The 25444-nt window shown below is 41.0% G+C and overlaps 1 protein-coding gene across 6 annotated transcripts in view; it reads right to left on the bottom strand.

The window, feature by feature from the left end:
• Nucleotides 1–22814, bottom strand: part of LCLAT1 (lysocardiolipin acyltransferase 1) — a 201969-nt gene extending 179155 nt beyond the window's left edge. The window contains exons 1-2 of one of the 6 annotated variants that reach the window (XM_032172607.2): nt 17163–17620; nt 4122–4292 (exon numbers count right to left, since the gene is read on the bottom strand). In XM_032172607.2, the coding sequence (XP_032028498.1) occupies nt 4122–4204 (83 nt within the window). In that variant the 5' untranslated portion in view covers nt 4205–4292; nt 17163–17620. The other 5 variants (XM_058426479.1, XM_032172608.2, XM_058426476.1 and 2 more) reach the window with 5 other exon arrangements.
• Between the last annotated feature and the right edge of the window lie 2630 nt (nt 22815–25444).

Below are 25444 nucleotides of genomic sequence, written 5' to 3'. Positions count from 1 at the left end.
TTTTTTTTTTTGAGACGGAGTCTTGCCCTGTCCCCCAGGCTGGAGTGCAGTGGCGCAGTATCTGCTCACTTCAAGCTCCGCCTCCCGGGTTCACGCCATTCTCCTGCCTCAGCCTCCCTAGTAGCTGGGACTACAGGCGCCCGCCACTACGCCCGGCTAATTTTTTGTATTTTTTAGTAGAGACGGGGTTTCACCGCGTTAGCCAGGATGGTCTCGATCTCCTGACCTTGTGATCTGCCCGCCTCAGCCTCCCAAAGTGCTGGGATTACAGGCGTGAGCCACTGCGCCTGGCGCAACCAGTTTTTAAAACGTGAAGCACAGTCATCTCAGTATCCATGGGGGATCTCTTCCAGGGCCTCTTGAGGACATCAAAATCAACATATGCACAAGTTCCTTATATAAAATGACAACATATTTGCATATAGCCTGCTCACATCCTCCAACATAGTTTATCTCTAAATTACTCATAATATCTAATACAATATAACTGCTATATAAACAGTTATATTGTTTAGGAACAATGACAAGAAAAAAGTCTGTACATGTTCAGTACAGAGGCAATTCTTTTTCAAATATTTTTGATCCATGGTTAGTTGAATCTATGAATGCAAAACCTGTGGATACAGAGGCCTGACTATACATTAACATAAGCAGTCATTCAGAAAGGTAGACATGACCCATGAAGTGAAGAAAGCAACTTACAAAATAATGAATGACTGTTTTTAAAGGAGAAAACAAAAAAGAAATCTCTATGTATGATAACATGTTTATATATTGTATGATAACATGTTTATATATTAATAGAAACCATGTTTTCAAAAAATCTTATGACATGGGAAAATCCTAATAATATAAAGTGAAAAAAGTAGGCTACAAAATTGTATAGGTAATGAAATAAATAAAAGTAGCATAAAAATAAACACGGTTATCAACTATCTCTGAGTAATGTAATTCTGATCTGTTCTTTATATATTTTTTATTTTCCGAAATGTATAAATATCACTTATATAGCATTCAAGTTGACTTTTTTTATTAAGAGAGAGGATCTTGCTATGTTGCCCAAACTGGTGTTGAACTCCTGAGCAACTAAAGCAATCCTCCTGCCTCAGCCTCCCAAGTAGCTGGCACTCCCAAGTAGCTGGTCAGGAGAGATTCTAACCCTAAAAAATACCAAGAGATTGGGTATAATGATGTGAGTTTATGAACAAAGAAGACTTTTTAAAGCTATCTATTTACCAAAACTTATCTATGCTGAAGAATGCTCCCTATTCAGACTGGTTACTTTGAATATGTTTATTCTCATGTTGTTATATTACCAAAAATATTTTTGAACTTTTATAGTTTAAAATTTCCTTTGATAAGCTCAGGTAACACAAAAAAAGGTAATTCTTATAACATTATCACCCAACCTTATCATGTAGGCTAGCCCTGAAATAGATTTTGGTTCATTCTAAACAATTCTAGCTTCAAAGGACAAAGCTTTAGCACAAGCTCTGTCAGTTAAAACACTATGCTGCAACTTTCAACTTGTCTGGGGACAAGGAATAGACCCTGGTTTCAGAAGTTTCCTCCAGATAAACTTAAGTATTCATTGTCATCAACCCTGCCTTTCCGGTTCATTCATGGTCTTCCTGAGCAGAAAGGTCCTCCCCTCAGTCACAATTCTCAAAATCCTACCATCTCTTCAATGCTAAGCTCAAGATACACCTGCTTAGTGAAGCTGTGCCTCTTTTGAACTCTAGAAGCATCTTATCACCTGTACTACTGACTTGGTCAGCATGTGTTATTTTTATACGGACATTCTTTTCATATACTCTAACTTTCCAGTTATACACAGTTTCATCCCCAGTGCAACTTACTAGAGATACAAACTGAGTGCCCTATCCAAGAAACACAATAGGTGTTTGTTTTCTTTTGTTGTATATAAAGACTGGGACAGTATTAATTTGAGCCTATTGGACTCCAGTGGGCCTTGAATGGCTGCCTGCAAATAATGGGTTTTATCCTACAGTAATGGAGAGTAACCGAAAGTTCTGAGTTCAAAAATGATGTGATAAAAGTTTAATTTAGAAAAAGTGGTCCACAGCAGCCAGATTAGAGGAGGGTAATAACGTCTACAGCAAGGAAGATAATTGGCCCAACATAAAGGGTTAAGTAAAGGGCTTTAAAGTCAGAAAGCACTGACTTCTCCAACACTTCCTTGCTCTGTGACACTGGGCAAGTTATGGCTTTCCTTACCAGTAAAACAAAGGTGATAAAATCAGACCTGGGCCAGGCCTGGTGGCACACACCTGTAGTCTCAGCCACTCAGGAGGCTGAGGCAGGAGGGCCGCTTCAGCCTAGGAGTTCAAGACAAGTGGAGGCAACGTAGTGAGACCCCGTTTCAAAAAACAAACAAACAAAACAGCAACGACAACAAAAACACCAAAAACTAACTAGAAACAAATTTAAAAAAAAAAAAAAAAAACCTAGGTCTTACCATGGTGGGCATTACATGAAATAATGCATGCAGCACACATACCACAATGCCTGTCAAAGGGTAAGCACACTGCACTCTGAGACCAATTCTCTGACACCAACTAGGTGTCCTACAATTCAACTCAATTCTGACACTACCTGGAGTTCATATCAGCACCCACAAGTTAAAGAGCAAGGTTTCCAACAAGACTGCCCTCACTTCAGTTATCCCCAGGCTATCCACACTAATGTCCAACTTGGCTACAAATTCAGAGATTCCCAAAAACTCCCTTCAGTTTCAACGATTCTCACAGAAATCACTGAAAGCACTATACTTAAACAATCACAGTTTCATTATAAAGGCTACAACTCAGGAACAGCCCAATGGAAGAGGTGCACAGAGCAAGGGCAAGGTCTAGGAAAGAGGGCAGAGGGACACAAAGCTTCCTTGCTCTCTCCTGAAGAAATCCAGGTGTCATCCTCCTAGCAAACCAGTATGTTCACTGCTATTACAGGGTTTTTATATGGGGCTTCATGACCTAGGCATGAGTGATTAAATCACTAGCCAGATGACTGGGCTTTGCTATCCAGTCACTGTCCCCTCCCCAGAGACCAGGGGACGGGGCTAAAAGTTCCAAGGTCTCTCTGATGTGGACAGCTCCTTTCCTGAACTATCTAAGGGTCCACCCAGAGTCACCTTATTAGGATAAACTCAGGTGTGGTCAAAAGAGACTCTTGTTATGAATAACAAAAGACACATCTATAAGGAAATCCCAAGATTTTTTGAAGCTCATTGTCAGGAACCAAAGACAAAGGCCAGATATAATAGATTCTTCATCATATCACATACACAAGAAATGGAGACTATTATTTCAGAAACCAACTAGTAGACTACTGAAGTAATGCAAGCATAAAGATCAGGAGATCAGGAGAAAAAACATCAAAAGCATTACAAAAGCAGCAGCAATAGAAAAAGGCTGAGGGGGAGGCTGTCGAAATTATCTAAGAAGGTTCAAGCCTGGACAATTATATAAACAGAGACAGACATATCCTGGCAGGAAACTGAATATGGGATTGAGAATGAATTTAGTTTTAATCAAATTGAGACCGAGGTGGCAGCCAGAGATTGCAGATGAACACTGGGCAGATGGAGATCATGAGCCTAGAGACGAGCGAGGACATGGCCAGAACCAGTTGTCAGTTATCCACACAGATGAACCCACGGTGGACTCCCCAAACCCTCACTGTTTCAAAAGGAGGATACTAGCTAATGGTGTCACATAAGCTTCTATGTCAAACAAAAGCAAGTTACTGTATGCAGCAGAAAGTGTAAGGGATAACCTCCAAAAAATTTAATATTTTCGACTCTAAACAAAATGGTACCTAATCTTTAAAATAAAGATCCAAAAGGAATCACACAACTAAATGCCAAACAGAAATGCTGGGTTTGTTCTTTCACAGAAATGTGTTATTTTATTTTCTAAAAAAGGACATTTATCTCCCTCCAATAGAAATGAATGCTTATTTTTCAATGAAAAGGTTACAGAACAAGCATACAACATGTCAACAATACTACATAAACAGGAACAAACTATGATCAATTCAAAAAGCTTTGTGTTCAGATATACGAAGCAAGACAAAAACCTCAAGCATCTAAGACTTACCCAAAGCTTTTAGAGTCCTGCTTTATAAAGTATGTGCAGTAGCTAGAAACTGCCTCGTTAACTGACCATGGGTTCAGAAGCATCACAATTTACCTTCCCCTGGAATGCGTATATCACATCATCCATTTGTTGCCAGCTTCCCAGAAGAGAGTACCCACTCTGTTTTTCAGCCTGTGAACATGACAAATGGGAGAAAAAAGAGAAAGCAGAATTTGGGAACAGTGCACTGGGCTAATCAGATGGTTCACGGAGTAAACAGATTATGGGCCCAGGGACCTGAAACATCTGAGTATTGAATGGATTAATGCACAGGGCAACTCAGGAAGCTGGGTCATAGTGCTTAGGAAGGGAATGCCAAAAGACTGAGGTGAGAGCCCAATATGCATGCCACCTCTATAAAGTTCCAGAGAGAGAGGGCAGCTGAAATGTTAACACTGGCCAGGTCCTTGGAGCTTCTGCTTCTCCCTGAGCCAGAATGTGAACGGCAAGGGCAAAATCAGAGCCTAGATCCCAACCCAGGAAGAAACAGGTAAGGGGCAGCTCCTTTCCCCCATACTTTGTAACACATAGGGTATTCAAGTTTCAAAGATGGCTAGAGGAACCCAAAGACCTTCCTAAAGAAGGAAAGCAAGCATGACCACACGCTGCTCATTTCCTGGATCCTGATTCTACTGCCAAATTACAAAAACCATTTTATTTTGCATAAAACTTTAAAATATATTTGCAGTAGAGAAACACTTGCTTTTGTTTACAGTAATTTCCTTGTATCAGAATGAATGTTACTCAGTTATAAATATAAGTATATACATACCTACATTTATAGGTATATAGGTAAGCTTCTTACATTCACATAGTAGACTTTGCATTGAGGCTTACTTTCATTATCCTAATGTCATAGTAGCTGGGAATGCCCCTGTCTTGAAGGACCCACTAACCGAATCCAATTACACTATTCACAGTAGACCAAGGTCTTCCCTTGGACCAGCACTGATTTTGGGAGATTTAAATTCTCAGTTTCTGAGTATCCACTCTTCAGACTCAACCAGTTCACCAGGTATATTCCACTCCCACCCACCATCACTCTCCACTCCCAATAAAACACTTAAGTAAAACAATAAATACTGAGGGTCAGAGGGAAAAGTCAATTTAAATAACATCCTTGAGACATCATTCCAGTTCCTCCCTCTTCCTCAATCACCCTACCTCCCTACTCATCCAAAAATTGCTCTTGAAACTCCCAACAGCTATTCCAAAATTAGGCAAAATCCAACCCTTCCCAATTCCTACTCCCTGAGGAGCATGCCCAAATCTACCAAGGTCCTTGGCAGCACTAAAGCCTTCTGTCTATCAAGATCCACCCTACAAATTGTTTTAAAGCAAAAAGATCATAGCACACTTCCAGCCCTAATGCTTCTTCCTAGTACAAAGCCAGACAGAGCAGGGTCTTCTCAACCACTGTTTACTGAATTAAATTACCAGGATGCTGTTCTAACTAACTGCTCACCAGATCAAACTTCTACATTTCCCTTTCTCAGAGCAGCAAGGTCACTGCATATTAGAAATGTCTACCTCTCCAAAAGCAACTATTGTCAGCTACTACACTCTATTCTTTCCAATTATTGTCAGTGAAACTTACAACCTAACAACCAAGTGAAAAGTTGCCTCTCTTTTTTTTTTTTTTAACAGAATATGAAACGAAGTCTCAGAAAGGTAAAATTAGTTGCCCACAGTCTTCTAATAAAGAGTTTTTAAAAAAGAATTCCTATGATATACAAGGTACTATGAGAAGTGTGTAACTTACAACATCTCTTTTAATCCTCACACTAACCATGGAAAGAAAATAATACTATACATTCCTTTTTATAGGAAGTAACACACGCTTAGGTTAAAAAATAAAATTCCCTGACCCAAATCACAACAGTAAATGGGATTCAAACTCAAGCTAAATTTGGAGTTCAAGCTGTTAAACGATAACTAAAAGAAACAAACAAAAAGGTGGCATGTGTCTCTCAAAAAAAATATAAAATCAACACCTCTATGACTCTAATTAGGGAACAAATAAGATGTTCCAATTGGTTCAAATGAGAATCCAAAGAGCAGACACATACTTAGGCAATGGGGAACACTGAAATGAATTTGCTTAACAGATAAAAAACTGGCTTCTTCCACAAAAGAGAAAAAGAAATCCATTGTACTTCCAACAAACATCCTTTGCATGTAAAAGGGCAAGAATAATTTGTATTATTGTTATTCACAACTTACAAGGTTGTAAAATACATCAAAAACAACGAAAGCTACAGACCCCAGAGTAGTAACCAAGAAAATTGCTCTAGCCAGTACCTGGGTTCCACTGAAGACATTCAGTAATCCTTTTCGTAGGTTTCAGACTTTCACTAATTTTCCTTACATAGATCTGAACTGCTACATTTTTTTTTTCTTCTTTTAGATAAGAATCCACAGCTCCAAGATCTCTGACAACCACTAGAGAAAACTGGAGTTAATCCCCTCCATAAAACTAATCTTTCAAAAAGATAAATTTTTCTCTACCAGGTACTAAGCCAGAAATTATATTATTAATTTATATCTCAATGCAGAAATAAAGTAATTCACTATATTGTCAAACCTCTTAAGAGATCTAAAACTGGGGTGGAGCCAAGATGGCCGAATAGGAACAGCTCCAGTCTCCAGCTCCCAGCCCCAGCGACACAGAAGACTGGTGATTTCTGCATTTCTGCTTGAGGTACCGGTTTCATCTCACTAAGGAGTGCCTAACAGTGGGTGCAGGACAGTCGGTGAAGCGCACTGTGCGCGAGCCTAAGCAGGGTGAGGCATTGCCTCACTCAGGAAGCGCAAGGGGTCAGGGAGTTCCCTTTCCCAGTCAAAGAAAGGGGAAACAGACGGCACCTGGAATATCGGGTCAGTCCCATCCTAATACTGTGCTTTTCCAACAGGCCTGGAAAACGGCACACTAGGAGATTGTGTCCCACACCTGGCTCGGAGGGTCCTATGCCCACGGAGTCGCGCTGATTGCTAGCACAGCAGTCTGAGATCAAACTGCAAGGCGGCAGCGAGGCTGGGGGAGGGGCGCCCGCCATTGCCCAGGCTTGCTTAGGTAAACAAAGCAGCCAGGAAGCTCGAACTGGGTGGAGCCCACCACAGCTCAAGGAGACCTGCCTGCCTCTGTAGGCTCCACCTCTGGGGGCAGGGCACAGACAAACAAAAACTCAGCAAGAACCTCCACAGACTTAAATATCCCTGTCTGACTGACAGCTTGGAAGAGAGTAGTGGTTCTCCCAGCACGCAGCTGGAGATCTGAGAACGGACAGACTGCCTCCTAAAGTGGGTCCCTCACCCCTGAGCAGCCTAACTTGGAGGCACCCCCCCAGTAGGGGCAGACTGACACCTCATTCAACCGGGTACTCCTCTGAGACAAAACTTTCAGAGGAACTATCCGACAGCTGAATTTGTGGTTTCACGAAAATCTGCTGTTCTGCAGCCACCGCTGCTGACACCCAGCCAAACAGGGTCTGGAGTGCACCTCTAGTAAACTCCAACAGACCTGCAGCTGAGGGTCCTGTCTGGTAGAAGGAAAACTAACAAACAGAAAGGACATCCACACCAAAAACCCATCTGTACATCACCATCAGCAAAGACAAAAAGTAGATAAAACCACAAAGATGGGGAAAAAACAGAGCAAAAAAAATGGAAACTCTAAAAAACAGAGCACCTCTCCTCCTCCAAAGGAACGCAGTTCCTCACCAGCAACGGAACAAAGCTGGATGGAGGATGACTTTGATAAGTTGAGAGGAGAAGGCTTCAGACGATCAAACTACTCTGAGCTACGAGAGGAAATTCAAAACAATAGCAAAGAAGTTAAAAACTTTGAAAAAAAAATTAGAAGAATGGATAACTAGAATAACCAATGAAGAGAAGGGCTTAAAGGAGCTGATGGAGCTGAAAGCCAAGTTTCGAGAACTACGCGAAGATTGCAGAAGCCTCAGTAGCAGATGCGATCAACTGGAAGAAAGGGTATCACTGATGGAAGATGAAATGAATGAAATGAAGAGAGAAGGGAAGTTTAGAGAAAAAAGAATAAAAAGAAATGAACAAAGCCTCCAAGAAATTTGGGACTATGTGAAAAGACCAAACCTACGTCTGATTGGTGTACCTGAAAATGATGGGGAGAATGGAACCAAGTTGGAAAACACTCTGCAAGATATTATCCAGGAGAACTTCCCCAATCTAGCAAGGCAGGCCAGCATTCAGATTCAAGAAATACAGAGAACGCCACAAAGATACTCCTCGAGAAGGGCAACTCCAAGACACATAATTGTCAGATTCACCAAAGTTGAAATGAAGGAAAAAATGTTAAGGGCAGCCAGAGAGAAAGGTCGGGTCACCCACAAAGGGAAGCCCATCAGACTAACAGCTGATCTCTCAGCAGAAACTCTACAAGCCAGAAGAGAGTGGGGGCTGATATTCAACATTCTTAAAGAAAAGAATTTTCAACCCAGAATTTCCTATCCTGCCAAACTAAGCTTCATAAGTGAAGGAGAAATAAAATACTTTACAGACAAGCAAACGCTGAGTGATTTTGTCACCACCAGGCCTGCCCTAAAAGAGCTCCTGAAGGAAGCACTAAACATGGAAAGGAACAACCGGTACCAGCCACTGCAAAAACATGCCAAATTGTAAAGACCATCGAGGCTAGGAAGAAACTATAGCAACTAACGAGCAAAATAACCAACTAACATCATAATGACAGGATCAGATTCACACATAACAATATTAACGTTAAATGTAAATGGGCTAAATGCTCCAATCAAAAGACACAGACTGGCAAACTGGATAAGGAGTCAGGACCCATCAGTGTGCTGTATTCAGGAAACCCATCTCACGTGCAGAGACACACATAGACTCAAAATAAAGGGATGGAGGAAGATCTATCAAGCAACTGGAAAACAAAAAAAGGCAGGGCTTGCAATCCTAGTCTCTGATAAAATAGACTTTAAACCAACAAAGATCAAAAGAGACAAAGAAGACCATTACATAATGGTAAAGGGATCAATTCAACAAGAAGAGCTAACTATCCTAAATATATATGCACCCAACACAGGAGCACCCAGATTCATAAAGCAAGTCCTCAGTGACCTACAAAGGGACTTAAACTCCCACACAATAATAATGGGAGATTTTAACACCCCACTGTCAGCATTAGACAGATCAATGAGACAGAAAGTTAACAAGGATATCCAGGAATTGAACTCAGCTCTACATAAAGTGGACCTAATAGACATCTACAGAACTCTCCACCCCAAGTCAACAGAATATACATTTTTTTCAGCACCACACCACACCTATTCCAAAATTGACCACATAGTTGGAAGTAAAGCTCTCCTCAGCAAATGTAAAAGAACAGAAATTATAACAAACTGTCTCTCAGACCACAGTGCAATCAAACTAGAACTCAAGATTAAGAAACTCACTCAAAACCGCTCAACTACATGGAAACTGAACAACCTGCTCCTGAATGACTATTGGGTACATAATGAAATGAAGGCAGAAATAAAGATGTTCTTTGAAACCAACGAGAACAAAGACACAACATACCAGAATCTCTGGGACACATTCAAAGCAGTGTGTAGAGGGAAATTTATAGCACTAAATGCCCACAAGACAAAGCAGGAAAGATCCAAAATTGACACCCTAACATCACAATTAAAAGAACTAGAAAAGCAAGAGCAAACACATTCAAAAGCTAGCAGAAGGCAAGAAATAACTAAAATCAGAGCAGAACTGAAGGAAATAGAGACACAAAAAACCCTTCAAAAAATTAATGAATCCAGGAGCTGGTTTTTTGAAAAGATCAACAAAATTGATGGACCGCTAGCAAGACTAATAAAGAAGAAAAGAGAGAAGAATCAAATAGATGCAATAAAAAACGAAAAAGGGGATATCACCACCGATCCCACAGAAATACAATCTACCATCAGAGAATACTACAAACACCTCTATGCAAATAAACTAGAAAATCTAGAAGAAATGGATAAATTCCTCGACAAATACACCCTCCCAAGACTAAACCAGGAAGAAGTTGAATCTCTGAATAGACCAATAACAGGTTCTGAAATTGTGGCAATAATCAATAGCTTACCAACCAAAAAGTCCAGGACCTGATGGATTCACAACTGAATTCTACCAGAGGTACAAGGAGGAACTGGCACCATTCCTTCTGAAACTATTCCAATCGATAGAAAAAGAGGGAATCCTCCCTAACACATTTTATGAAGCCAGCATCGTCCTGATACCAAAACCTGGCAGAGACATAACCAAAAAAGAGAATTTCAGACCAATATCCTTGATGAACATTGATGCAAAAATCCTCAATAAAATACTGGCAAACCGAATCCAGCAGCACATCAAAAAGCTTATCCACCATGATCAAGTGGGCTTCATCCCTGGGATGCAAGGCTGGTTCAACATACGCAAATCAATAAATGTAATCCAGCATATAAACAGAACCAAAGACAAAAACCACATGATTATCTCAATAGATGCAGAAAAGGCCTTTGACAAAATTCAACAACCCTTCATGCTAAAAACTCTCAATAAATTAGGTATTGATGGGACGTATCTCAAAATAATAAGAGCTATCTACGACAAACCCACAGCCAATATCATACTGAATGGGCAAAAACTGGAAGCATTCCCTCTGAAAACTGGCACAAGACAGGGATGCCCTCTCTCACCACTCCTATTCAACATAGTGCTGGAAGTTCTGGCCAGAGCAATCAGGCAGGAGAAGGAAATAAAGGGTATTCAATTAGGAAAAGAGGAAGTCAAATTGTCCCTGTTTGCAGATGACATGATTGTATATCTAGAAAACCCCATTGTCTCAGCCCAAAATCTCCTTAAGCTGATTAGCAACTTCAGCAAAGTCTCAGGATACAAAATTAATGTACAAAAATCACAAGCATTCTTGTACACCAACAACAGACAAACAGAGAGCCAAATCATGAGTGAACTCCCATTCACAATTGCTTCAAAGAGAATAAAATACCCAGGAATCCAATTTACAAGGGATGTGAAGGACCTCTTCAAGGAGAACTACAAACCACTGTTCAATGAAATAAAAGAGGATACAAACAAATGGAAGAACATTCCATGCTCATGGGTTGGAAGAATCAATATCGTGAAAATGGCCATACTGCCCAAGGTAATTTATAGATTCAATGCCATCCCCATCAAGCTACCAATGACTTTCTTCACAGAATTGGAAAAAACTACTTTAAAGTTCATATGGAACCAAAAAAGAGCCCGCATTGCCAAGTCAATCCTAAGCCAAAAGAACAAAGCTGGAGGCATCACGCTACCTGACTTTAAACTATACTACAAGGCTACAGTAACCAAAACAGCATGGTACTGGTACCACAACAGAGACATAGATCAATGGAACAGAACAGAGCCCTCAGAAATGATGCCGCATAGCTACAACTATCTGATCTTTGACAAACCTGACAAAAACAAGAAATGGGGAAAGGATTCCCTATTTAATAAATGGTGCTGGGAAAACTGGCTAGCCATATGTAGAAAGCTGAAACTGGATCCCTTCCTTACACCTTATACAAAAATTAATTCAAGATGGATTAAAGACTTATATGTTAGACCTAAAACCATTAAAATCCTACAAGAAAACCTAGGCAATACCATTCAGGACATAGGCGTGGGCAAGGACTTCATGTCTAAAACACCAAAAGCAATGGCAACAAAAGCCAAAATCGACAAATGGGATCTCATTAAACTAAAGAGCTTCTGCACGGCAAAAGAAACTATCATCAGAATGAACAGGCAACCTACAGAATGGGAGAAAATTTTTGCAACCTACTCATCTGACAAAGGGCTAATATCCAGAATCTACAATGAACTCAAACAAATTTACAAGAAAAAAACAAACAACCCCATCAAAAAGTGGGCAGAGGACATGAACAGACACTTCTCAAAAGAAGACATTTATGCAGCCAGAAAACACATGAAGAAATGCTCATCATCACTGGCCATCAGAGAAATGCAAATCAAAACCACAGTGAGATACCATCTCACACCAGTTAGAATGGCCATCATTAAAAAATCAGGAAACAACAGGTGCTGGAGAGGATGTGGAGAAATAGGAACACTTTTACACTGTTAGTGGGACTGTAAACTAGTTCAACCATTGTGGAAGACAGTGTGGCGATTCCTCAGGGATCTCGAACTAGAAATACCATTTGACCCAGCCATCCCATTACTGGGTATATACCCAAAGGACTATAAATCATGCTGCTATAAAGACACATGCACACGTATGTTTATTGCGGCACTATTCACAATAGCAAAGAGTTGGAACCAACCCAAATGTCCAACAACGATAGACTGGATTAAGAAAATATGGCACATATACACCATGGAATACTATGCAGCCATAAAAAATGATGAGTTCGTGTCCTTTGTAGGGACATGGATGAAACTGGAAAACATTATTCTCAGTAAACTATCACAAGGACAAAAAACCAAACACCACATGTTCTCACTCATAGGTGGGAATTGAACAATGAGAACTCACGGACACAGGAAGGGGAACATCACACTCCGGGGACTGTTGTGGGGTGGGGGGAGGGGGGAGGGACAGCATTAGGAGATACACCTAATGCTAAATGACGAGTTTATGGGTGCAGGAAATCAACATGGCACATGGATACATATGTAACAAACCTGCACATTGTGCACATGTACCCTAAAACCCTAAAGTATAATTTAAAAAAAAAAAAAAGAGAGAGATCTAAAACTAAAGAGAGTTTGGTTTTACTGAGCAATGACCCACAGAATTCTCTCTGGAGAAATAACGACATAGTTAAGCTGTCACTTCCAAGTAACTAACCCAAAACTAGCTCCTTCAGTGTCTTACTGGCTAATTCATGCATCTCAATTTCCACCCTGTATTTTCTTCCATAAAGAAGTAATCCCTGTCCAACTTTCACTTCCAGCAAGATCAAGTAGATGTAGTTTTTCCTACTGCTTTAGCTAAGTACAACCAAAAATCTTGGCCATTATATGTAAACAAATATGGGAAGACTCTGGACTCTGAAGATACAGGTAAGGCAAACCAGGTAGGGACCTTGAGACCCATGGAAAATACGGTGGTGAGTCCCCTAGGTTTTCTTTTTAAAACAAACAAACAAAAAAAAAAAACAAAAAACAAACCCCTGCTCTCCTAAGCCAAAGAACTGAGCAACAAACAACATGCCCTCCAGCCAATATCACAGAAAAAAACCGTGGCCCACCCCCACCCACAACAGCAAAAGCCATGTAGGGAGCCTAAATTTCCACCCTTACAAGGCTGCAATGTTGTTCAGGCTCCCAGGTGTCTCTACCCCTTATCCTTTCAGGGGTGATACTGGAGAAGTCTAGACTTCCTTCCCTGCCAGGTGGTAATAAGACCCCCTTCCCCTGCCAGGGAGTATCTGTGGAGACCACCTGGAGAGCCTGGATTCCTCCTCCCATCTAGCAGTAATTAGACACTCCTTCCCATCCCCACTAGTGTGGTATCAGAGGAGGCCTAGCAGAGTCAGAACTTTCACCTCAGCCCAGGGGTAAGAAAGCCATCCCCTCCCAGTGGTATCAGTAGAGTCCTAAAGAGGGGCTGACACTCCCACGCTTGCCCAGCAGTAATGAGGACACCCACTTTGTGTGTCAATGGATCAGTTCCTCAAAAGCACAAACTACCACAACTCACCCAAAATTAAATGGATTATCTGAATAGCCCTAGTAACTGTTAAAGAAATTGAATAAAGCCTTCGAAAAAGAAATCTGGCCCAGAACATTTCATTAAAGAATTCTACCAATGTTTAAAGAATTAAGATCAATTCTACACAATCTCTTCCAGAAAACAGAAGCATAGGAAGCACTTCCAATTTTTTTTTTTTTTTTTTGATACAGGGTCTCACTCTGTCACCCAGGCTGGAGTTCAGTGGCATGATCACAGCTCACTGCAGCCTCAACCTCCCAGGCTCAAGTGATCCTCCTGCCGCAGCCTCCCAAGTAGCTAGGACTATAGGCGCATGCCACCACATCTGGCTAACTTTTTAATTTTTTTTTATAGAGTCAGGGCCTCCCTATGTTGCCCAGGCTGGTCTTCAACTTCTGGGCTGAAGCAATCCTCCCAGAGGATGGTTTCAGGCTCCCAGAGTCCTGGGATTATAGGCGTGAGCCACCACACCCAGCCTAAGACAGAGATCTAACTGCAGACAGACGTGGAGAAGGCCATAATGTGACCACAGAGGGAGAGATTAATGACGCAGCCATAAACCAAGGAATGCCATCAGCCACCAGAAGCTAGAAGAGGCAAGGAGCAGATTCTCCCCTAGATCTTCCAGAGGTGGCGTGGCCCTCTGACACTGTGATCTTGGCTGACTGATACTGATTTCAGAATTCTGGCCTCCAGAAAGCTGAGAAATAAATGCCTGTCGTTTTAAGCCACCATGTCTGCAGTAATTTGTTATGGCAGCCACAGGAAACTAGTATAAATATCTCCCCATCTCCAAGTAAATATGTATGCAAAAGGCATACATATTTGACTAGTCTGAAGTACAAATGCAAAAGAGAAAATCAGATACAATTTCAGAGTTCCTCATTCAAAATGAGAATATAACACTCCTAATTTTTTTATAAAGAAAGTATAGATAAAAAGAGAAATAAATACAGCTTCAGAAATTATATCCAATTATATCCACTGGATCCAATTATATCCAATGTATACTCAGTTCCCTGAAGATTAGCCTACTCAATAGACAAGAACTGTTTATCAAGTAGCCTAGCAAAAGAAGACTCAATCTTGATTAACTCCGACTTCCAGTATATTCTTCTCGGAAGGAAAGAGAAGCTAAATTATATAGGTTTCATTACTACCATAAATAAATTCAACAAAATAAGGTCACTCTGGCACTCCTTGGAGTCCTCTAGATTATTTCCATCCTGCTTCTTCACTGCCTTCCCATTCTTAGTGAACAAAGCAAACATAATCTTCCTTTAATTTAATCAATTGGTCTTAATGAATCACCACGTTAAAAATGTAAACAACCTAGGGCCAGGTGCAATGGCTCATGCCTGTAATCACAGCACTTTGGGAGGCCGAAGAGGGAGAATCACCTGAGCTCAGAAGTTCGGGACCAGCCCAGGCAACACAACAACATATCTACAAAAAAAAAAAAACAGAAAAATTAGCCAGATGCGGGGGCACATGCCTACAGTACCAGCTACTCTGGGAAGCTTGAAATGGGAGGATCACTTGAGTCCATGTATTCAAGGTTACAGTGAGCTGTGATCAAGCTACTGCAATCCAGTCTGGGCAACAGAGTGAGACCCTGTCTCTATTAAAAAATAAAAATAAAAAATAAAAAAACCTAAGTTTAAATCTGCAGTTACTCTCATTAAGAAGTATGTTAACCCGGTAATTCACAAACTCTCCAGCTTGAGCACTACATCATAAAATTTCATTATGTGTATGATTATAACACAAACAATAAACCTGGCAATATATTTTACTGAATTTTGAAATGATACAATGGAACATGCAAGACTACCAAAACAATCATTATAACACATAAAAGAGGAAAAGGCAAAAAGGATGTCTCATTTAAATCTCCCACATTATAGACAGACTCACCCTAAGTAGATACAGTAAGTTACATTCAGCATGGATATTCAGAAACTTTGGACATAACTTGTAATACAAGGCATACTCATTGAAATAATCTCTTACACTTAAAGCCACACAAGTACAGTATATTTTAAATTTACAGTACATTAAAACAGGCATTATAGCATAGCAATTAAGAGTACAGACTCTGAAACTGGACTGCGTAGGTTCAAATCCATGCCCTGTACTTGCTTTGGGCTTCTGTTTCCTCATAAGTAAAATGAGGATAGTAACAGTATTTGTATTTACTTCACAGTGGAAGCTGGGAGGGTTAAAGGAGTTAAAAACTTAAAGCACTTAGAATAGAATTCAGTACACATCTGGCACTCACACGTTATTAAAAGAGAGGGTCACCATTACTACCTACGGTCTTCATAATAGTTTCATAGCTGTCATGTTTACTTTTAATCAAAGAAAACCTACAGATGATGAAATCTCAATGACCTCTGTACTGAGGGCATTGATTTGTGTTTATCTTCCTCTCTACACAGTAAGCTCAAAGACAGAAACCGTGTCTTCTTTAACTCTGTCCCCATCACCAAGTTCATGGTGCGTCCAAAAATGAGAGTTTAGTCAAGAAATATTTTGGTGTTCATGCCACTCCAACTTTCAATCAGTTTCCTCCCTAACTGTACACAGGTAAATTTTTATTTAAAGGCTACACAAACAGAAAAAAATAATTCTAAGACAGTATTTATATTATGAAAGCAGAAATGGTAAAAGCCACAGCCAAGGCTGCCTTTTGCAAGATACCTAAACATTCCAGTGGGGGAAGAGTCCCTTTCAAGAGTTAAAAACAATCCCCTCAGTCCACACTCCCAGTCACGTGGAGCTGGAAGAACCGCTGCCACCACTCATTCCTCTTTCTTCATCATTTATTCTTATCTTCATCCAGCATTTCCTTTCTTTTTGACACCACCAGTAGATACCAGCTCACCAACTGCTATCCCCCTGCTCCATGAGTTCTCCCAAGGGAATTAACTATATACGCTTACATAAAACAGATGTGATCTCTTATTTGAGATGAAAAACTAAGGGTACCATAACTCTTCCCTTTATCTTTGTCCCTGGAACGGTAATCCATTTTCTCTGAGGAAGTGAACAACTGAAGTCTTCAGAACTCAACTGTGAAAGGCTGCAGACAAGGCGGCTAATCCTCTGTTGTCAGCTTTCACTGATGGCAACCCCTCACATGTCTCTTCCATTTGCCTCCCGAGTTTTTACAATAGGATCCCTATGGCCCTACTGCCACAAGGAGAGGACAAGGTAAAGGTGTGAATAAAACTCATAAGACTTTTTTGGGGCATTACCTCACAGCCACAGGGAACACACCGAAGGCTTTTCTTAGCTCATTGCATTAAAAATCTTGCAGCCAAAGGAATTACAGCCGTCCTCATTAGCCAATAGCAATTAGTGCCTCACAGGGAGAAGACCACACAGCCATTTCTCTTTAACAAGGACCATATTTCATAATGATGAAAAAGAGACCTGCTTAGAATTTTCCCAAAAAATAAAACAAAAAAATCTATTATGTTCATAAAATATCATGTATTGTATTGATCAAAATTTAGATTACACTTTGCAACTATGCATTAATTCTTAGGACAAAAACTAATGAATAGGTGGAGTGCTTGGGGCATAATTTTGTGACCAAATTGTAAAACAGCATGGTGTGACAGCCTTAATTTCACATTTGCCTTTTGCAAAACAATTATATAAAAGTCATTTTAGCAAAAAAAGAAAAATTATACTTCTCATCATTTGTCTCCTGGAGCCTCTCACACTCCTTTTAAATTCTTTTAAAGTACCTCTTTCATAATTATCCCTGCTGTTTTTTCTCATTTAAAGTTAAGTGATCTTGCATTGCCATATTCTCACTAGAGCTTCTTTTTTTATTATTAATGTATATACAATAAAGTGCACAAATCTTCATATTTTTACATATTCTGAATTTTTACATATACATATGCCCATGTAACCACCACACATCTCAACATATAAAATGTTGCCAGAAGGTTCTCTCATGCCCTTTCCCAGTCATTACCACCACCACCACCAACCCAGAGTAATCACTATTCTGACTTCTGTCACCAGGGAAGTATTGTACTTCTTTGTGAACTTCATTTAAATGGAATCATGCAGTGTACAATCTTATGTCTGACTTATGTCTGTAAGATACATCCATGTTGATACATATATCCATAATTCATTGTCTTTTACTGGTTCTGCAGTGTTTCATCTTATAAATATATCACAATTTACTCATCCATTCTACTGCTGATGTACAATTGGTTCTGCAGTGTTTCATCTTATAAATATATCACAATTTACTCATCCATTCTACTCCTGATGTACAATTGAGTTATATCCAATTTTTGATTATGAATAAAGGCACTATAAACATTCTTTAACATGTTTTTTTAGTAGACACACGCATTAGTTTCTCTTGAGTATACCTAGGAATGCAAGCATTTGATCATGGGTAGGAGTAGACAAAGCCACAGTCTTCCAGAGTGACTGTATCATTTGACATCCCCACCAACAATATGTAAGAGATCCAGTTGGTCTACACCCTTGCCAACACTGGCCCCCACCAACAATATGTAAGAGATCCAGTAGGTCTACACCCTTACCAACACTGGCACTGTCCATCTTTTTTAGTTATTCTGGAAGGAGTATAGCAGTATCTCATTATTGTTTTAACTTATATTTCCCACTGACAAATAATGTTAAGTACCTTTTTATATGCATACTGGCCATTCTGAGACCCTCTAATAGACAGTGCCTGTTCAAGACATCGATGCATTTTTAAAATGATTTTTCTCATTAATTTTTTTTATGCTACACACAGACAAATAAATACACACACACACACACACACACACACACAGTATGAGTCCTTGGTCAGACATATAAATTGCAAATTTCTTCTTCCGGTCCATATTTTGCTCTTCATTTTCTTAGTGGTGTCTTCAGATGAAGAGAAGTTTCCAATTTTAATGAAGTCTGAAGACAAATTTATCAATCATTTTCATGATCATTGCTTTCTGAGTCCTTTTTAAGAATCTCTGCCTATTCCAGGCACTAGTTCTTTATTTGCGCTTACGGTTTCAGCAGTTCTCCCCCTTGCTTTGACTTCATGAAATCCTGCATCTTTTGCAAGATTTGCACCCCCCACCTTGTAGTCGATTTGCACTGCATTCATGTTATGTTGTTAGGTGCTGGACAACTTTAGAGTTACACACGTTTAAGTGGAGATCAGCTTTAAAACTAGAGAAATCATCAGTGATTACTTCCATATTACAGTGATTTCTGTACAAATATATTCAAAACCTAATGTAAAAAGAAAAAAATTCTAATACCCATTATCCTAGCATTTTTCCCCCAAACATACTTTAGATGATTCTTTCTACGCCTTTTAAACAAAGAACTCCCAGCTCTATCCTTTTTCCTAAATTAGTTAAGAAGATCTCCAATTTCCAAACACATAGTTCCAAAGAAATAAACCTTACTCTTCTCATGGCGAGCACGTGTTCCCCTCCACAACCCTGTTATCTTCACATCCAATCACTCTCACAATATGCTTTCAAAATGTGAACTCTGGAATGTGAACTCTGCTCTGCCACAGCCAACGCCTGGTTCCCTCCCTCACCATCTCTTGTCTGGAGTATGGAAACTGTCCTTAACTGGTCTCCTCCTTACAGTCTGTCTTTCACCCTGTCACCAAAGTCACCTTTCAAGAACATAAAGTTGAGGCTATGCATCTAATCGAGATCCTTCTACAGTTCCCACTGCCCGCAGGATAAAGTCACTCTCTTAGCTAAGAGTTCACAGTCTGGCTCTAACCTTTCCTGGCTTCTCTCTCAGCAACACCTACAATACTCTGGTCTGACCCCTGGACACCATGAGCTCTCACTTGTCCTGGCTTTGCTCTGTTTCTCCCTATGCCTTTATCCTCCAGTTAGCTCCCTTCCTCTTCCGGCCAGGCCCATCCCAGAAGAAGTAACTGTTTCCTTTTATGTGCTCTCACAGCTCTCTGTACCCACAATTATATTTGAGTCTTTATCACACTTTATTAATCATTTATTTATCTGTCTCAACTGTCTACAAACTTCTGGACCTGGGACTTCTCCCTGAACTCAAGGGTAGGGTCAGGAGTTAATGTTTACATCCTAAAGACTTGGCAGGGCTATTCCATAAAGGTTCAATGAAAGAATAAATGTCCTAGCCACTTTTACTCATCCTATTTTTTTAATAAATAAAGACAGGAAAAATTAGCACAAGTATATCAAAACAACAAGCTTAACTAAAATCAGTTTTCTTTTAAAAGTCCTCCAGCAAATTATTCTTTTTAAAAATGTAATAAAAACAAAAATCTCAATTATTGATTTGTGCTTCCTCATAGAAATTAGTCATAACTAGCCAGGCACGGTGGCTCACACCTGTAATCCCAACACTTTGGGAGGCTGAGGCAGGCGGATCACCTGAGGTCGGGAGCTCAAGACCAGCCTGATCAACACAGAGAAACCCCATCTCTACTAACAATACAAAATTAGCCAGGTGTAGTGGCACATGTCTGTAATCCTAGCTACTCAGGAGGCTGAGGCAGGAGAATCACTTGAACCCGGGAGGCAGAGGCTGTGGTGAGCCGAGATGGTGCCATTGCACTCCAGCCCTGGCAACAAGAGCGAAACTCCCTCTCAAAAAAACAAAAAAATCAGTCATAACTCTGTGTCAAAATAACTTTTTAACTAATGGGCAACAAAAGTAAGAAGAATATACCACTTAACCAAGGTAAATGTAATTGTTACCACACAAATCACTATTGGACGCCAATGGAATAAATCATGATTATTATTTACACAACTAAAAGATCACAAACAAAACTACCGGCTTGAAATATGTGTTCATTCTAGGACATCGCTGGAGCCTTTGAAAAAGAAAAATATATATATTAAAAATGAAAAATCTATACATAAGTTAATGTTTCCCCTTAATACATAACACATCTCTATGTCATAGGAAGATAGTATGCATGGTGGTAGTAAGACAGTAAGAACACAGGCTGGAAACACAATGCTAATTGTGTGATATGGACATATTACTTAAACTTCAATGTGCTTCAGTTTCCTCATCTGCAAAATAAAGATAATAAATGTATCCACCTCACAGTGATGCTAGATGACTGAGTTGGCACACATAAGTCCCCTGATTCAGTGCCTGGCAGAGTACACGAATGCAGAGGAATAAATTTCAAATATTTTCACCGTTTTTTTAACTTTTTAAAGCCCTTTTACACATACTGTCTTTTCTTTTTTCCTCCCAACAGTGCAATGAGATTGTTTGAATACGAAATACTCACTTTAGAGATAAGACACCAATAGTGAAGTTGTATGATTACCCTAAGATATTTTTAAGTGTCAGAGTTTGGACTAGAATCTACACATAACCTCAACCCCAGGCCAAACTGACCAAATCTCCACGGATCCAGTTTGGAAGAATCTTTTGGGTTTTCCCCATTGCTTCCTCCTGGTAGTCAGCAACAGCCAGCCTAAAGACCTGGTGGGGGCAGATGCAGACGACCATGTGTTCAAATTAAAAAGTAGGAGAAGTCTAGCTTTCACAGAAACTGACACATAGTTGGCACTCCAGAGATGGCAGCTATTGATGACTGAAACACAAGGGCTATTATGTTTTTCTCAGTTACAGAACAAGGTACTACTCCATAAAATCAAGCCTACTACCAAAAACAAAAGTCACTTAACATTATGCTTATCTGTCATATCAAGCGTATCAAAGTACAATGTGCAACAGAAACCTAAACGAAAAAGTGATAAGATTTATTTTTACTTACTCTCAAAAAATATGTTTTACAAAAAGGGCTTTCATCAAGTCAGTTTTTTGAAAACTAACCCAAGTAGTTATATTTCATGACATGACGTTTCTTTGAACAAATAAGTTAATGATATGAATAAATATTTCATCTCGGTAATGCCTTCAACACATATTTTCAATACTTTTCTTGGACTTAAAGTGACTCTCAATTCCTAATCTCATCTACTGCCATGTACACAAGAAACACAGTTAATGAACTTTAAAGGCAGATGCAATATTTCCAGGAAAGCCACCTGAACCAGGGAAGTACAAGAAAGCAAAACATCTCCACAACCACATCTAAGTGCCTTATCTTTCAACTTCTTTTCTTCAAATGGGCAATTAGAAGCTAAGATACACCTTAAAGACCAGGTTTGGCATCCGCCCTGGCTAGGGCCTACCTTCCTTTTCGCGGCACTGCCACTCCGGCACCTACAGGCAGGCCTTTGGCGCCTGCAGGACTCGCAGGGAAGACAGCCCCAGCCCCTGCTCTCCACCGCTCTCGTCGAAGCCCTGCACGTGGCGGCCACTTGAGACGTTTTAGTGCATGGGATTTAACAGGGTCAGACCTCAGGTTGCGTTCCGGGACGGTGCAGCTCCCAGAGCCGCTGAGGTCGCAGGAGAAAGGTTTTGACGCTCCTAGCGTAAACACCAACGGGACCCTCTTCGACCCGGGGATACCTCGCCCTCGCCGCTCGCGCGGCCCCTCAGCACCCGACGCCTCAGCCAGCCTCCGGGAGTCGCTTCCCCGCGCCTCCTTCCAGCTGAGCCAGCGACGCTACCGCCACCTGCCTCGGAACCCCAACTGGCCAGGCCAGTGGCCGTTACGCGAGGTCGCGGCCCGGGGGAGGTCCACGGCTCAGGAGGAAAAGCCCGGGCTGCAGCTCCCTTTCCTGCACCTCTGAGATCCCCCGACCGCCGCCATTTTCCTCGCGCCGTAACCACACCTGACAGTTCCAGCCTCCCACCTGTGACAAGCAGGGCACGCCGCGCGACGACGAGTGGGGTGCGTGGGCAAGCTGGGACTCCGTAGGGGTCACAACCTCCGTGCGGAACCCGCCGTTAATTCATCCCGTAACGCGGAGGCGTCCGGCCGTCGCCCTAGTAATGCGTCCCGGAAGGCTACGTCCTGATTGGCTGCAGGCGCCGTGACGCAACGGCGTCCCCCTCTGCGTGGGAAGCCCGGGTCCCCGGCGCCCCGCGCTTGCTCCACAGCCCGGGGTACCCCCGATCCCTTTCTTTAAGAGCTCCTTTAAAGAGGCCGCGCTTATTTCCGCGTTTGGCCTCCTGGAGAGGAGGGACCCACGGAACGGTGGGGAGTAGGGGTAAGAAAACAACGAAATAGGAAATTAGCGGAGGTCATTTGTCCAAGGGAACCTAATGGTTCATTCAACCCCTAGAGCTGCAAAATGGAAAACAGAAATCTGGGAGTTTAATTTACAAGCCTAAATTTGGTGCGCGAAGTCACAGGACAAATCAGTAATAGAAGCAGTTATAGACCCCAGGTTCCCTGCTCAGGAGCACAAAGTTTTTCTAGCATACTCAGTGTTTCCCCAGTCCTAGAAAATGTTTCCTCCCAGTTCCCATAGCAGTTTCATCACACTGCTCTTAAAAGGTCTCCATCACCTACCATAGTGTGTCTGTCTCCTAACCTACTAGATTGCATGCCCCTGAATAGTGGAGACTATGATTAAATCCCTTTTCATTTCCCTTAAGCAATGCCCTCCTCAACTTGGCCTTCAGCAAATACAATAAGAATCTTAAAAATAATAAACATAGCTACACATCACACACAGCCACTCATCAGTAGTTCATGTATGTCTATACGTTTTATCCGTTTATTCAACAAAGCACAGAGGAGTGAATATTTCTAAAATTACAAGGTTCCTGACCTCACAAAATTTATGGTGTAATAATAATGACCGTCTACATGTTGGCTGCATAGCTTCAATATAGCTAAATTATATCCCCAAATTGCCTGTAAATCAAAGATTCCTGTGCTCTTTTCCTAAATTAGCTTCATAATTTCTCTAAGTTTGTTCCAAAACATTTTAGTATTTAAGATGTGCTAAAATTGCATCAGAAAGTGAAGAATGACTACAGAGAGAAACACCAGAACAAAAGTCAATTCTGCCAATTATGCCTATGACTTTAGGCCTCCTTTTTACCTTTAAAATAAGATTACTGGAATAAAAGATCTCCCAATTCTTTTTTGTTGTTGTTAAGAGTTGGCCTGGCTTTGCTCCAGAACCTTCAAGGGCTCTACTGTGGTTCTTTATGGGCTTGCCAGAGGCTCCTCATAGCCTTTGCAGCTCCATTGCAGAGAGCTCTAGCATTGTGAGGTGTGTCCGGTGATACAGCCCAAGAGGCAAGGTTGCCCTAACCGCCCCAACCACAGAGGACAGTGCTGGGCCCTTTCTTTTTTCTTTTCTTTTCTTTTTTTTTTTTTTTTTTTTGAGACAGGGTCTTACTCTGTCACCTAGGCTGGAGTGCAGTGGCATGATTGTGGCCCACTGCAACCCCTGCCTCCTGGGCTCAAGCAATCCTCCCACCTCAGCCTCCAGACTAGCTGGAACTACAGGCACCTGCCACCATGCCCAGCTAATTTTTGTGTTTTTTGTAGAGACAGGATTTCACCATGTTGCCAGGCTGGTCTCGAACTCCTGAGCTCAAGCTATCCACCCACCTTGGCCTCTCAAAGTGCTGGGATTAGAGGCTTGAGCCACTGTGCCTGGTCCTGAGCCCTTTCTTGATCTGAGCTACTCATCAGTAGCCACCTTCCACATCAGCTGCTAAAGGGATAAGAACAGAATTCCCAAGGGCGAAATATGCTGATTTCTAAACTCTGAGAGATCTGCTAAGTGTCATGCTTCTTTCTTTTTGGCAGAAGTGCAAGGTGTAGTAACATGTTTTTCATTCTGGGGAAAATGTCTTGACATGCCCAAGATCATTGGACCACTTCAGCATCCAAAATGATGTGTAGTTTACATAATGCTGTTGTACCAGGATCATTCTTTGTTTTGATACATGTTCTATGCTTACACAAGATGTTGACATAAGGGGAAGCTAGGTAAAGAATATATGGAAAAATCCCTGTACTCTCTTTACATCTCTCCTAAGTCCAAAACTATCCCCCCAGTTTTTTAAATAATTATTTTAAAATACCACCAATGTAGCAAGCTCCTGAATTTTTATGGGGTTTATCCACGTCTGAAATGTATGTATTTCATCAAGACATCCAGAGAAGTAGTCCCCAACCTTTTTGGCACCAGGGACTGCTTTCATGGAAGACAGTTTTTCCATGAACAGGGTGAAGGGTGAAGGGGGTGATTTCGGGATGATTCAACCACATTACATTTATTGTGCACTTTATTTCTATTATTATTACATTGTAGTATATAACACTTAAAAAGTGGTGTTAATCTGTGCTCTACTGTCCCAAAGGGACAAGTTTCTGAATCTTTCCTGACCCCAGTAACAGCATCACAGCTGATGAATTGCTGAACCTCATGAGCCATCGACTTAATAGTCACATTTAATAGGGCACTCTCTGTAATGCTCAGGGACACACTATGACATACAGGAAATCTCAAGTCCTAGCTCTTATTGTACTTTTGTCATTATTGGGGTACTCTCTATGCCCATGTAATTGCTCCCTCCTCTTCAAAATGTGAGAGTAATAAGGGAAAATCTGTGCTCAATAACAGACCTCAGAAAA

Source organism: Hylobates moloch, unplaced genomic scaffold (genome assembly GCF_009828535.3).
Source record: "Hylobates moloch isolate HMO894 unplaced genomic scaffold, HMol_V3 SCAFFOLD_13, whole genome shotgun sequence".
In the NCBI taxonomy this organism is placed as follows: Eukaryota; Metazoa; Chordata; class Mammalia; order Primates; family Hylobatidae; genus Hylobates; species Hylobates moloch.
The sequence above is the reverse complement of the archived record's forward strand: the minus strand, read 5'-3'. Positions and strand labels throughout refer to the sequence as shown.